Genomic DNA, 16,239 nt, shown 5'->3' on the forward strand with positions numbered 1-16,239 from the left:
ACAGAGCTTGGTATCCAGGATTGGTTAAAAAAGGAAAAATTGCAAGATGACTCGAAATTGGCTCGCAGAATATAACAAGGGGCAAAGATATGACGACTGAATGACAAAAGGATATAAAAGGAGGGCAAACCAAGAGGAGGTATGTAATGGCGATAAAAAAAAAGGAGCGGCGTCAAGTGGGAAAAACGAGGACGGCGGAAAAACGACGTGACAAACGACAGCCAAACATTGAAAGGGATGAGAGTATGAAAACCATGTAGCTTTTCCAAGACAATGAGTATGGTGCTTTTCGTGATTTCCGTACGTCCAATCCCTATCAATTCGAAGGTGTATCACATCAGAGCGCGAGATTCCTCTTTTGATTCCAACTTTTGTTCCGGGTTTCACCCCCTTGTTTCACTCCACCCCTTTCTTTAATTATGATTAAATTTTGGGAGGTTAAGTTGTTTCTTAGTTGTAGCCACCACTTACAACGGGGACGGGCCAGTCGTCCTCGGTTATGCTGCTCCAGAATATCCATACTGCCCCAACAGCAAGTTCTGTGAAGAGGGTCGCGAAGAGAGATCCGTTTATCTTCCCTCTAGATGCTGAACATAGGTGAGTGCTGATGACGAATTGGAAAATCTGTCCGATGGTGAAAAGAAGGCCGGCTGCGCTGAGGTATACTAAATATATCAAAGGACAAGAGTGGTCAGCAATGGGGGAGACAGAGGAATCGGCTCAGAGTGTCACAGAGACAATTGGGTAGCAAAAAAAGGGGCCCAACATACACAGAGGCCTTAACTCCCCAAGGATACGTAAGACCAAGACCGCTTCCAACGCGAAGAAGGCGACCAAGCAAACGAGTGGAAATAGCAGATATAAGACGTAGAGACCGATATTTCGATTATCTCCGTTCAAGCTCGGGTCGAAATGGCCCGTCCATCGGAAGCCAGTGTCCAACGCGATATAACCGGTCCCTATGAACAGGATGGCCCCGGAAGCAATGAGAAGGCCGACTGAGACTGGGGTGCCGTCGTCGAGGAGCTGGAACCCGACGATCGCATTAAGAAGTAATATCCAGGCCGTCGCGGCAATGGCAGCTAGGTGTACGACCGTGAATCCCTGAAGCACAACAGGAGCCGTTAGTTTTTATCGTTGTTTGATTCCGGGGTCACAAAAGGGATGCAGTTTTCAGACATACTTTTCTGACATTATCAGCGAGGGGAATCCCACCAATCGTGAAGATCTCGCAAAGCTGAATTATCATGTATCCAATTAAGAATATTTGAATCTCCCTAAGAAAGTGCCACCACGGGTTTGGTTAGCCTCTATCTTATTTAACTTCACACATTTTCAATTGAATTTTTATTTAATCGCATCGCATCGCGTCGCATCGCCAAGGAGAGTTTGTATAAACACACCTTCTTCCCACCGCAGCTCGCTTCAACTCCGATCTCCATATTAAGAACCCACTGAGGAAAATTGCTGTGACAGCAAAAAGAATGGATCCTGCGCAGTTCTATCGTCAGATCCTACTTCAGGTGGATATATAGGTTGTGGTTGCGGTTTTTAGTTCAAGTCGTACCTAAGTTCGCCAGGTTCCTTTCACCGCTCAGATTGATTCCCGTAAGGGCGCATCCTCCGAACTTCTCATTCGGGGGTTGGTTATCTGCGACGAAAAGCTATGCGCAACGGTAATTGTGTTATTAAGCATTCCTTGCTAAGTTGGGCCGGCGTTATCTTGATGATGGCCGGGGCATTGGAGGTTCTGGCGCAAGAAGTGATACATACATTACACACTGGCAGAGTCGAGTGTTGACAAAAGTCCTGCGACACCAAAAAACATCAGTCGTCAGTAAATCGAAGTAAATATATAGACACAAGCGTAAACGAAAAAAAAGAAAAAAAAGAAAAAAAAGAAAAAAAAAGTAGAAGAAGAAGAAGAAGAAGAAGGGATTTTGTACGTGAAATTTGCCAAACTGAGTCGATCCCATCGTGGATTGGTGGAGCGCGTCCCCCGTTGTTGTCACCAGAAGGGGAGGGAAGAAGTCGCCGTTTCGGTGTTAAGGCCTGTCAAAGAGTACAAACCCGGACAGTTAGGTCTCTGGAGCTGGTATCATGGAGTGGAATGGAATGGGAATAATGGATTGGATTTGTTGCGGCGGCCAGGAACAGGAACTGCGGGCGATTTTGGAAACAGCGAAAAACAATGCTGGTGGTTGGGCGGGGACAACACACACACACACACACACACTCTCTCTCTCTCTCTCACACACACACTCTCTCTCACTCAACCGCCCCCCGGATTAAAAACGTAACGATGGAGGAAGAGGCGATACGGATTACTTAGATGGACGGCGAATGAGCAACAGTAAAGCGGCTGGAGAATGATTGTCGTCTGCTTCGAAGTCGGTGTAGCGAGCCTCCACGGTCGAGGTGGATGCTGTGTGTCCTGGATGATGGGGGAAGTCTGAATGAAGGGCACGCACTACTGGGCAGCGAGCGACAGCGACAGCGACAGCGACAACAAGATTGGAGTCAGGGATTGTTTGCAACTAGAGGTAGACAGAGCGCCGTTGAAGCGAAACAGGGCCAGGATGGGGCCCAGCAAAAGGAAGAGAAATAATCTCGACTAGGCGCAATCGAGTAATAAAGGCGCGGCCGGCAGCGAAGGAGACAAAGAGAGCGGAAAACTGTGGCTGAGAAGATCCCAGCTGGTTGCGAATCTGGTGAATTTGGTGGGTATTTTTCCTTCCAGGCTACTCCGCCGGTGCTGGCTGACATTTGCTCTTATTATGGTATCGTATCAGCCAGAATTCCCAGGTTTTTTTTTCACTTACTACTTTAGTACTATCCTTGGCCCAGATTTCTGGCGGCTGAAGAACGCAAATATCCCCAGCCCAGCGGGGACGAAGTGGAGCGAATGAGGAGCGAGCGATAGGCCAAGGGCAAGCGACGGATACTCCGTCATAATAATTAGGATTTTTCCCAACCAGTCAGAATGTTGATGTCTCTTCGGTTTGCCAGGAATAAACACGGCCAATTCTACGGACCCGTACTCAATTTTAAACTGGGCAGGGGATACGGATACAACGTGGTGAATCGGTCAACCGGAGGTGCAACAGAAGTCTCTTGGACGACGGAAGAAGTGATGTCGATGTCAGATCAATTGAATTCGCAGCTTGAGGGCAGCTCCAAGAATATACAGCAATAGCATAGTATATATCAATCATTGACTTCTACGGAGTACGCTACTGGTGATTTGTTTTTGAGCAACTGACCGTCAAACTTACGGACTTTTCATGAAGAGTGCAAAGAAAAAAGGAGGGCCCCTGGTGGGAATTCGATAGAGTCCTTTTGCCTAAACCTGCTTGAAATGCTGCAAGCTTGAAGCTCGTTCGGTTTCATATTTTGCCGCTGTTGAATGGATCAATTGACCATGAGTGGCCAGCAATGGAGGCGACATCCATTCTTTCACGAACCAAACTGGATCCACGGGTGATTTTTCTGGTTGGCGGATTGAGTTAAATAAAGCGCGAAAAAAAATAAAAAAAAAGCAGATGTACATACATGTATACAGTACGGGTGTGCCTGGATTTTGGAATGGGGAAACTAGTCAGGGCCGCAGGCTCACTGGTTCCTTGGGACGAATCAAGTCTGTACTGTTAGAGCTTCGTTCGTAAGGTTATCCCGCCTCTGACGAGTTGTGATACTCTGGACAAATCCACGCAGCGACACAATAGCATTGCACATTGCACCCGCATTTAAGACATCCCGTGGACTTCAGACCTTTTCGCCATCTTTCTACTTCTCTTCCAGGGACCTGCATTGGCTCTTCATTATTGCCATGCATAACATAACAATAATACAATAACAACTGCATATCCTCATCCAACACCGCGAGCAGGCCATGGAGCGTGCTTTGGGTTTCGTTTGGCGGGTTATCACGCTCTATCCACATCCACAATACGACCTCCCTCCCCACTCTGGGCCGCTAGTTGACAGATTTTTATTTAACCCATCTCCAGTTCTCGATTCCTTTTCAGTTATTAATAATGATTCTGAAACCATCACCACCGGATGCCGTCCGTCGGTCGAGAATATGTGAACACAAAATATGTTATCAGACAATTTTATCGTCTTGTTCTGTACTTGGGGCGAACAATGTTGTACAGCTTCATTGCAGAAGTCGCCAAGAGCGCTTTCTCGAGTTTGCTCTTGAGTTTCCAGCCTAAATTTATATCTTGAATTTGCGCATGGCCATTCCGCGTAATAATACATACAATATATTCCCCCCTTAGCTCAAGCATGAAACGTGCTTGCAACAGGGATGTTATTCGGCACAACCTAAAAATATTAGGGGATTCGTGATACGAACTTGGCAGGCTACCTACTGGACTGGTTAGGCTCTTGAGGTGGTTTGTGTCAGGGGATTTTTCGAGCAGCTGAACTCATCATGCATCCTTAACGCGACATCCATTGGACGATCTGTTTGAGGAATCAACATTTGCCTGTAGCATATAACCACATCAGGTCACTTTCGAGTTCGGACACCCTGTTGAAAGTTACTAGACGGATCGAGGCTACATCCCTCGAATTTTCTGTTTGCCAAAGTGCTGGCGGGTCCGTATGGAGATAAATAAGCGCTCCTCCGCTTCCCTGAAAGAACGGAAGGGTGTTTGAGCTGTAGATCCATCGGAAATGATGCAGACCAGCGGTTAAGCGGTCAACAGATCGAACGAACAGGCAATGCAACGTGAGGGGTAAATGTCCTTTATTTCTCTACTTTGCAGAGAACACAGAGATCATGCAGGATATCTGTCAAATTGTTATGGAGCCGTTCAACAGTCCAAGGACATACCCTGGGGCCCTTTTACTCCCACATGCTCATTGGGAGTCACCTTATTTTCTCGATCCTAAACTTCTATTAGCCGACCTCTCTCTTTCGGTTCGGAATAGATAATGCGCTGCGCGATACCCAAACACTTGTTCGTTGAGACTCGCCAGAGTCATCTCGCATGGGAACGCATTACTACCGGCAGCGCCTCGCGGGTGCATACCCAACCAACCGAGAAAATTGACGCGTACCTGCATGGCACGGTCAAAACCACTTCGAGAGATATTTGATGATGCAGGCGGCGGAGAGCTTTGTCCCGAGAGACTGTTCGGCAGGCTCTGCAGGCTGCTCCACGACATACATACCTATGGCCATAGGCATGTGAATATTTGCTGGATGGCGGATAATTTCAATGTGGAGTCTTTGTCCATCAAAACACTGGGCTAGGGCACTACTCTACTCCCGGAAGCCTTGCACATATCGGACCCTAGCTCCACGAGAATGCCATGGCTCTCGGTGTGGTAATTGTACGGCATGTATCTGTGCAGGCCTGGCTGAATTTCGGAAGTGTATATTATTTCCATAAGCTATTCTCCCCGAAATATTAGCACTGAGCTTAAATATAACACTCCTCACTACCTTTGCATTCACCAAGGAATTCCCGGGCTACCAGTATGACTAACCAGCGGGTCGTTTGCAAGGTTGATATTCTATCTCTTTTCAACCATGACGGTGTCATGCTACCATACAGTTAGTCTATGTGCCGCAGCCAAAAAGTCTACCTATGTCCAAGGACGCGACGATCTCAATGGTCCCAAGGATGGGCATAATAGAAGAGAATAATGTATTCTACTTCTAATACTTCGAAACGAACGAATCTCCTATATTATTCTTCCAACATTGGAGAAGATGTGAATTCATGCTGTGAAGTATTCATCTTGCCCGGCGGTCACTGTCCATGCCGAGTATACATCTGTCAGGAAAAAGAGGTTATACACTACTGAACGCCACCAACATCGTATTACTACAATATTTCTCATCATCATCAGCTTACTACAACGCTCATCTAATACTCACTTATGCTAGCTCTCTTGGCTCGCACATATATTTTACTATAAATAGCTCTATCTTTTGTATGAAATAGATATTATTATTATTATTCTTCAATTATAGATGTATGCAGTCAGAGACTATGACATCTACCTGAGAACCTTAGTTCTCAGGGTTTTTTCTATGTCTGTAAAGTTAACTATTATACATTCATCAATTTCAGATATGCAAAATCAGAAAATTCCAGCCCAGAATACAAAAACTGTTTACAAATTGCAGTGTTTTAACATCTTTTGATACTTTGAAACCATTTGACAATATCATGACAAAAGAAAAGAGAAAAAGAACACAGTCTCAAAGATAGACACATTAAACAGATAGATAGAAAGAAATTGAAAGGAAAAGATAAAGAAAAAGATAAAGTAAAGAGAGACTATAACAAAACAAATTATTAAAAGAGAGTGTATAGCTGTTTTAACAGACTATATCTGATTGACTACGGGCGCTAGCCACCCGCAGGATGCACCTTAAGCTAATTACATTTAACCTCCTATAATTAACCGACCACCGCGTCCGTCCTCTCGGGCCAGCCACTAATTTCCAGGGGCGTTAGTTAGTGGCTGCCACCGCCCACTTGGTGGCGTACACACCAAGCTTCCGGTTGCTGATCTCGGCCCCATTAGATGTCCATAGGCCTACCAATCAGCCGTCGTGGCCTCGCCCCGTGTTAGGGACTAACCATAGGCTTGATGACTGCAGTCCTCCCTGCCAGTATTAGGGGTTGGCAGTGAGCTTGCAGGCACTAGCCTATCAGGGTGCCCTGTCTAGGGCCTAGATGCGCGTCTAGGCCTGCTAGTCGGGTGGTTTTCAAAATCATTCCCTGTATTTGGGGGGGAGCTAGGCTCCGATGGCGGCCCTAGTTAGGGACTTGCTTAAGTAGTGTATAACCACTACATTAGGCTTGACTCTATATTGACGGGTGCACAGTAGGATAGTGGGACATTGGCACCCCATGCCGGCCCTGGTGGGTGTTCGCAGGATCTCGCTTAACTAGTGGCTTGGCTTGCAGTAGAGAGTTCTACCCTGCACCAAGCCTTACTAATTAGGCTCAGCCCCTATTACATGGGGGCTTTCATGGGTAAGAAGTGGCAGGTGCCAGCGGTGGGATTCGAACCCACGCACCCCTAATGTGTGCGGCCTTGGTTACCAGTCTTACCAACTGGGCCACGCTGGCTATGAAATAGATATATTAGATAGTGTATGAATAATATAATAAGCAGATCTTGATACACATAAGATTCATATGTCTCCAACATATTCATCTGTGACACTCATTTCAACAGTTATGAGCCTGGGAAGCAGCATCTGAAGAGAAGCGCGATACACTGATCTCAATCCTCATTTGAACTGATAACTATCATTTGAACTGAGATGATTGATTCTCATTCATATACAGTTCGAATTACTTGACTGTTATATTATACCTGATTCGCAGTAAGCAGTATCTGAAGAGAAGTATGATACACTGATTCTAATTCTCTTTTAAACTGATAAACTATCATTCAAACTGAGATGATTGATCACTGATCTCAATCCTCATTTGAACTGATAACTATCATTTGAACTGAGAAGATAGATTCTGACATGTATACATTCTGAAATACTTAACTGTTATACACTGAATTCTGATCATATTCTCAAATACTTGAACTGATTTCTCAATTCATTCAATATAACTGATATGATAGATAAGACAATGTCTAGTACGACAGTTCATCTTAGTCTTTCTGAAGATTGAAATCTTTGATACAAGTATATGCTAGAATATGCAAAGAATAAGAAGATATCAGACTTTATCAATCTTGATAAACCTGATATCTTCTCTGAACTAGAAGAATCTCTGAAACCTGAGTATTCAGAAGAAGTCACTGCAGAGGTCAAGATAGTATATAATATTAAGATCACTGTGTGAAAAATCAAATATATGAAATATGAGAAATTGAATAAAGATATGATAAAGATACAAGATATTATATAAAGAACAGTGAATATCACAGAACTATAACATGTATGCAATGAGAATAATAATGTAAAGAAGATTATTCATTTATTAAGAGATTATCTCTCACTCATAACTACAGACTATTAACATAATATGAGAATCTGATATCACAATCTCTGTAAAGCACTGAAAAACAGAAGTATAGAGAAGTGATTAAATGACTGATCTCTCATTAAAGATAATATCAAAGAGACAGATATAGCTGCACAGTTTAACTGAAAGAAAGATTTCTTAAATATAAATCTAGCTATTGATGCAGATTATATACAAGCATGAGCTAAGAATATCTGATATGATAAAGATGTTATATCTTTGATAGAGTTAGTTAAGAACTTTAAGAAACAGTATAGAGAAATGAGTATTCTTAAAGAAGATAAATCTGTGAACTTTACTACTCTTAATATGAAGTCTGTTATTAATACACTCAGTACTACTATCTTATTTCTTTAAGAAAGTTATCTGAATGAGAGGAAAATAGAGAGAAGAGAACTCAGATTAATCAAGCTCTTAAGAATCAAGAATTGAAGAGATGTATTAATTATGTAATATCTAGAGATTCATTTATAAATATGAATATAATAGATGAAGCAGTTCTAGAAGAAATAATTCTGAAGTAATCAGATTCTCAATTTATTGATTATCAATCTATTAATTATCAATCTATCAATCTGCAATGAATTAATTATTAATCTATTGATCAGCAAATCTGAAAAATATTAATAAACTCTTTAAATTGTCACTTCTATCTCTGAAACTTCTGAATCTTTGATACTGATGTGAAACAGTATATATACAATAATCAAACATATTTTCTATTCTTTATACCTGTGAATAAGAATGTGAAAGTCTATACAGATAATTTCAGCACTAAAGTCAAAGATTATAAAACTGTTAGAATAATTATAATAAATGAAGCAGAAAAGTAGTTCAGTGTCAATCTCATTAACACAGCTTACATCTGAAATTTCCATACAAATATTATTATATGAAAATCATGTTTTTATATAGAAGACATTTATTATGATGAAAAAGACTTCAGATTGTAAAAATGCATAGATAATATAATCTTTATACATATTAAAGTATTTAAGAGGTTGCTAGTTACAGAATAAAATAGTGAAACAGCTGTTTTCTCAACTATCTCAGAAAAATTCATTACTGAAGCTGATACTGTGATTCGGAAGAATGTACAACCGCCGGATAATAACGCGGCCGCTTCTGAACTGCTTACGAATGTAAAGAGGCCATAGCGGCCATCAATTAATTTAGTGTACAGTATATAAGAAGTCAGTGTATGTCTGTAATCATATACTGACTCAAGCAACCTTTGAATCACATCTGATAGCATGTCTAAAAATTAGTGAGAAGTGCAGACTTCTTCAGAGCATGATAATTTCATCTTTAAAGCAATTCATAGTTATCATGTCAGTGTGATTCTAAAAATATCTCAAAAGATAGTATATAAAGAGTAGTGAGTAGAAGAGTATCTGATTAATACTACTTCACTTGTTGAAGAAAAACTTCACACTCAGATGAATGCCATGTATAAGATGTGAATAGATAAGATGTGAGAAAGAGAATGAGAGCAGTGAATCAGATTCAAAGAAGTTCACTCTCTACTCAAAAGAAGAATAAAAAGAGAGAGTGATTATCACTGAAGTTATACAATGATAACAGATAGTGATATAATAATATAGTGATATAACAATATAGTAATATACTAATAGACATTATACAATTAATAGGAAATTACTGAAATAAACACCTTCTCTAGTTAATATGAAAATTCTTCTCTGCTATCTGAACTGAAAGATATACAGAATCTCTCAGAGAGTTTACTCAAAGCAGTAAGAAAAGCAGCTGAAATCACTGAACTGAAATCAAAGCTCTGTACATGTACAAGAATTCTAAATGAAATTGAGATCTTATATACACAGTGATAGATCAAGGCAGAAGCTAAACAACAATTGATATTTACTGTGAATCAAGTATTTACTATAAAGAGTCATTTTATCTCAGATTTCTGGAATTTAGGCTGTGAATCTGAAGTCTTTGATGCTGAACTATTTGCAATAGTGAAAGCTTTCAAACTCATTGAAATAAAATCTCATAAAAGAGGAAATAGTTTGAAAGAGGCATGGATATTCTCTGATGATCAAGCTGCTTTAAAAAGACTTAGAAATAGTCAGATTCATAATGATCAAATGAATCTTGAACTGATTTTAAACTCTGTTTTGAAAATTCAAAAGAGAAGAACATTTAAACTGATAATTCATCTGCATTGGATTCCTGCTTATATGAATATTCATGGCAATGAATTGGCTGATTCAGCTGTAAAAAAGAGTTCAGAATTAAGCAGATCTATTCAAAAAACAGTGTCCTGATCTTTCATAAAGAGAAAGATAAAAGAATCTTGTTTAGACAAGTGAAATGAAAGCTGGCAGAAACAAAAGAAGAGCATACATTATTCAAGATTTGAGACAAAATCAAAGTGGAAATCTTGTTCAATTAAATGCAAAAAGAAAATATTCTCATTCATAATTCAGCTAAAACTAGAACATGGTTATTTCAAATCCTATATACAAAGATTTGATGATAGATTTGATTCAACAGAGTGCTCATTCTGCAATACAAATGAAAATCCTGAGCATATTGTAATACATTGTGCATTATATAATAGTCTCAGAGTCAGATTAAAGAAGAAGTATGATTTAAATCAATTAAATATGAGGTTCTTATTCTCAACTGAGACAGGAATTAAATACTTAATAGACTTTCTATCAGAAACTCAAGCAGCTATAAGAAAATGACTCAATTCAGAAGTATCTGAATATGAAGAGGTGGAAATTGATTAGATATAGTCTGTTAAAACAGCTATACACTATCTTTTAATAATTTTATTTTGTTATAGTCTCTCTTTACTGTACTTGTTTCTTTCTGTTCTTTTCTATCTATCTATTTAATGTGTCTATCTTTAAGACTATGTTCTCTTTTCCTTTGTCATGATATTTTCAAATGGTTTCAAAGTATCAGAAGGTGTTGAAATACTGCAAGTTGTAAACAGTTTTTATATTCTGAGCTGGAATTTTCTGATTTTGCATATCTGAAATTGATAAGTGTATAATAGTTGACTCTATAGATATAGGAAAAACCCTGAGAACTAAAGGTTCTCAGGTAGATGTCATAGTCTCTGACTGCATACATCTATAATTGAAGAATAATAATAATAATAACTATAAAGAGCTTTGCTGATGCAATTGTTATTATTAATAAGAATAGAGAAAATCAGGTCTTAGATCTGCAGTAGAAGATCAAATATTTACACAGATAGATAAGTATACTAAATCTGAAGATCTTATCACAATTATTCACAATCTCTTTAGAAGTATATATATTATCAGAGACTGCTGCATAGAAGAAGAATCTGAACATGAGATACATCAAGCTAAGAGATCTGTCAGAGTCACTAAGCTTTAATAATGACTGAAAAAATAATGCTGCAATCAGCTGACTAAGTCAGATGCAAATATATTATTAAATTAAATATGAACTTATAGATAGACAGTTAATAGAATTTCAATAAGTCTTAAGATCTGCTGTGTTTCTACATGAAAAAGTAAAGTTATTATAAATAACTGATAAAAAGATGAATCTCACAGATTCAGAATAATATTCATTTTCATGAATATAAAATAAGTTTTTCAAATGAATCTTGTATAAGTTTAAGAAAGTGAATATATAAGATAAGTATTATAAATACTTTACTGAGTGTAGATAAGTGAGTAATCTTATATCATACATTATATACTTCAGCTTATACTATCTCACATTGAATAAAGAGCTTTTAATATCTTTTTATTTACAGATCTTCATTCATAATCTTACATCTGAGTTGAGAGTAGAATAAAAATACTTAATCTTATAATCAGACACAGTGAAGAAAGCATATAATATTCTCATTATATAAGAATAAGTGAGTCAATTATAACAGAAAATACTACAATTGAGTATATCTTAACAGAGAACGAATAATCAGACTTCTATAACATAAGTTATATATCTGAATATAATAAATCTAGATCTGAATATTCTTACTAAGGTGCTGAATTCTCTGAAAAAGAGATTCTCTGAGTGAAAATCTTGATATCATGAGCATCAAGCTTGCTTCAACTGTGAATGTCAGAATTATAATACAAAGAATTACACACAGCATGCACAGTTAAGAGAAGTAAGAAAATTAAAAAACTAGCAGAATCAGTGAGCTCAGAGACACTCACTGATATTCTATGAAAAGTCTTGAAAGTGAAAGAGATGTCTGTATTAGATGACTCTCTGAATTCTGCAAACACTAAGAGAAAGCAGACTCTTAAATAAGATGTAGATGAGAATGATGAAGTAGATACTTATCTCAATATCTTAAGAACTGAAATATTAATATATAAAGAGCACTTGAAAAAGAATTAAGAGATGACTGCAAAAGTGTTAACAGATATAGAAGCTTTTACACAATATATTAATAATTATATAATTTGAAGATTAAAAGAATTTCATCAAGTGAAGAATCTCTGATATATAAGATTATCTAATAACTGATATTTAGTATTATATGTAAGAGTAAGAGTTCTCTTACACTTCAGAGAATAATCTTGCTATATTTGAGTATAAGAGCTGCAGAATGTGAAATACAATCTTATTCTCAGACTTGATTAATTTCAAAGATTCAATTCACAGATTCAATGATATATATACTATATACAGTTAACTGATAAGAAGAAAACAGTTCATACAATTCTATTAACTGATATGAGAAGAACATTTCACATCTCTGATATAGAAGAATTAAATCTGCTTACATATTAATAAGCAAAGAAAACAATTTATAAGACCTCATTTAAAAGGATTCTGTATATTATACAGGACCTGAAAGCAGAGAAAATCAAGATAAAGAATATATAAGAGAATAAGTGTATAAAAATGCTTCTAAAGAAGCATGAGAAGATCTTCTGAACAGATCTTTTATCAGAATTGCTGCTGAAATGAGGATTTATACATGAGATTGACACAGAGAATACAAAATCAGTCAATTAGAATGTATACTCTCTGTTATAAACATATCTTGAAGAATAGAAGTATCAGATCACAGATCTTCTAGAATATGATCTTATATAATTCTCATTAAGTGTGTGAGACTTTTCAGTTCTATTCATGAAAAAGGTGAATAAGAAGTGATGAATGTATATCAATTATTAAGCACTTAATAAGCTTATAATCAAGAATGAATATTCACTGTCACAGATTTAATAACAGTTGAATACAGTTGAAAATGCCTGATATCTATTGAAGATTGATCTTCTCTCAGAATACTGACAGATCTGTATAGATGAACTGTCAGTTTCATGAACTGCATTTAATACACAATGAAAGAAGTTTGAATTTCTGACAATGTTATTCAATCTGATAAATGCATCTACTATCTTTCAAATAATGATGAATACAATTCTTCATAAATAGAATGAAATCTCATATCTTATATATCTGAATAACATTCTAGTCTTTTCAAACTTATATAATGAATATCTGAAGCATCTTAATGAAGTGCTTATAACTCTGACAGAGTATAAGCTCTATATCAAATTAACAATGTATGTGTTTGAAATGAAAGAGTTAAAGTTTATAGAATATATAGTGAGTGATAACTGTATACATCTCATCTCAGAGAAATTGAATATTATAGTAAATTAACTATAGTTAAGAAATGTATATCATGTATAACAGTTTCTTGAGTTGATCTTATATTATTACAGATTCATCAAGAATTTCACATAAATATCTGTATTACTCTCAGATCTCTTAAGAGAAACAGATACTAATCTGTGAAAGAAGAAGTTTCAGTCAATTATCTGAAATACTGTATATAAAGAGACTTTTCTCACACTGAGAGAATGTGTAATAATATCTTCAGTACTTATTTAATTAGATTGTGATAAATCTTTCTATATCAAGACAGACATATCTGAATGAGCTATCAGAGATGCTCTTCTAGAGATAAGCAAGCACAGCAAGCTGCACTTAGTGATATATAATGATAGAAAACTATCAGACACTGAGCTCAATTACTCAGTGTATAAAAAGAAATTACTAGTGATTAAGCATGTATTGATGTTATAAGATAGATATATTAACAACAGTTATATAATAACAGTGATCACAGATTACAAAAGTTTTATCTATCTATAATTAATAATAAAATCTTTCAAATACTTAGTATATTGAATCTCAGAGTTTCAAGTGTATAATCTTAATATTAAATACTGAAAGAGGTCAGACACTGTGATATCTAATGCAATTAGTCACAGACTTAATTTCATGAGTGAGAGTTCTGTAAATCAGATATAAGAGAAGTTTATATTAAATGCACTGAGAAGATGTAAGAAATCAGAATAAGTAAATGTAATAATCTCTCACTTAAAGAATGATAAGATGTCAGATAATAAGCATCTTGTGAAAGTAGTAGAAGAGATACTTTCAAACTTCAAGCTGAGAAAATTGAAAAATGATATTATACTTTATCACAATCTAGAATATGTAGAAGCTCTCTATCTAGAATATTTATTTAGAGATGACTTGATAACTCACATGCATAAGAAATTCAGTTACTTAGAAAGCTCTGAACTCATGAGTATACTCAAATCAAGAGTGTACTAATCAAGCATGGCTGAGAACATTCAGATATATACTTACAAGTGCCTGAATTATCAGGTTGTGAAAGAATCTAAGAAAGAATTAGAATATGAGAAACTGTAACATCAGATAAAGTATACAATACAACTGTTTAAATAATGAAAGATGAATCTCATAGATATATTACTATGAATATCAAATAGAAATCATTGAATAATCACTGCTATTAACTATACTACTGACTGATCAGTCATGAAAGCAGTTTCAGAGATAATAGAGAAGATAGTGATGAAGTTTCTACACAATGAAATCTATATTAACTATGAAATACTGTATAAGATTCTAATCAATAACAGTGCAAATCTCATAGAAGAAGTGATGAGGTATTTTATAAGTCAGTTACAGATAAGACATTATAGAACAATGTTATATCACTCACAGATAAATGAGAAAGTGAAATACTTGAATAAAATCTTGAGTAACATGCTGATAAAATATCTAGTGAGTAAGTCTACAAGATTATGAAATGAATATCTCAGTCAGACACTATTAGTCACATGAATTCAGCAGCATGCAGTCTTCAAGTGTTTATCATTCTATCTGTTGTATAAATTGCATCCGCGCATTCTGAAGAATGCTTTGAAAAAGATGAAGAAGAGAACAGCAGTTGCAGATGCAGTAGAAACAATAGTTACAGACACAACAGTTGTGAATATGAAATCAAGATTGAAAGAGATCAGTTATGCATGTGCAAAAGCTAATAAGTTACTTCTGAATTGAGTAATTCAATTGAAAAGAATACAAGACTCACTAGTTAAGAAATCAAGTCTCAAGATAAGAATGTAAGTTCTTATATATAATAAGAGTTCTGAGAAGTTTCAATCTAGATGGTTTGAGTTATATAAAATACTTAAATCACATTCTCTGAGAATATACACCTTGAAAGAATCAGAGAGACAGATCTTATATAACTTAATAAATAATTCACATCTTATAAAAGTAAAGATGCAAGACCTGAGTGAATTATGATTATTCACAGTACTATTATCAGCATTGAAAAAGAAGAAGCTTACAATTGAAAAGTCTCAGAAAATAAGAGAAATTATTGACATTTACAAATCAGATAATCTCACTTATTTCAATCTTTTTATAATTATAAGAAAAGAATGAGAAGTAATAAAGAAATCAGATGAATATTATACTTTAATAAGTGATAAAACTGTAGCTGATTGTACAATAACTAGACTGACCGTGTGACCGTGTCTGAAACCAGGACCAGAATTTTTGATAGTCTCATTGTCAATTTGACAGATCTCATTACACAGTTCTAACATTAGATAGTAGTCTCATACTGTCTCCGTGAGACTTACTGTCTACTCTTGTCACATTTTCCAAATAGAACCATGATTTTTACTTCTCAATTTAAATTATTTTTATTGCTTTAAATGACTTTAAATCTCATTTAAGCATTATCAAAAAGCATTACTTTTTAAAAAATTAAAAATAGTCTAAAAAAAACCTTAAAATGTCTAAAAATAGTAACTTTATGCCAAAAATGGGACTAAATGAGACCAAATGAAACCACTTTCTCAATTTTTTCAAGTCATGGTTTCATTTTGAGATCTGA

The 16,239-nt window shown here is 36.3% G+C and overlaps 1 protein-coding gene and 1 pseudogene across 2 annotated transcripts; both read right to left on the bottom strand.

The window, feature by feature from the left end:
• Window positions 1–450: 450 nt before the first annotated feature.
• On the bottom strand, window positions 451–1,442 carry BDBG_06146 (uncharacterized protein; the record flags this gene model as incomplete). The annotated part of the gene is made up of 4 exons (XM_031722475.1): window positions 451–665; window positions 771–1,104; window positions 1,184–1,237; window positions 1,404–1,442. The coding sequence occupies 4 exons, from the start codon at window positions 1,440–1,442 to the stop codon at window positions 451–453; spliced, it is 642 nt and encodes a 213-aa protein (XP_031579711.1).
• Window positions 1,443–7,022: 5,580 nt separating this feature from the next.
• BDBG_17462 lies at window positions 7,023–7,103 on the bottom strand (annotated as a pseudogene). Its single transcript has one exon. The product of its transcript is annotated as a tRNA-OTHER (tRNA).
• Window positions 7,104–16,239: the final 9,136 nt, after the last annotated feature.

Source organism: Blastomyces gilchristii (assembly GCF_000003855.2).
Source record: "Blastomyces gilchristii SLH14081 genomic scaffold supercont1.15, whole genome shotgun sequence".
Taxonomy (NCBI): Eukaryota; Fungi; Ascomycota; class Eurotiomycetes; order Onygenales; family Ajellomycetaceae; genus Blastomyces; species Blastomyces gilchristii.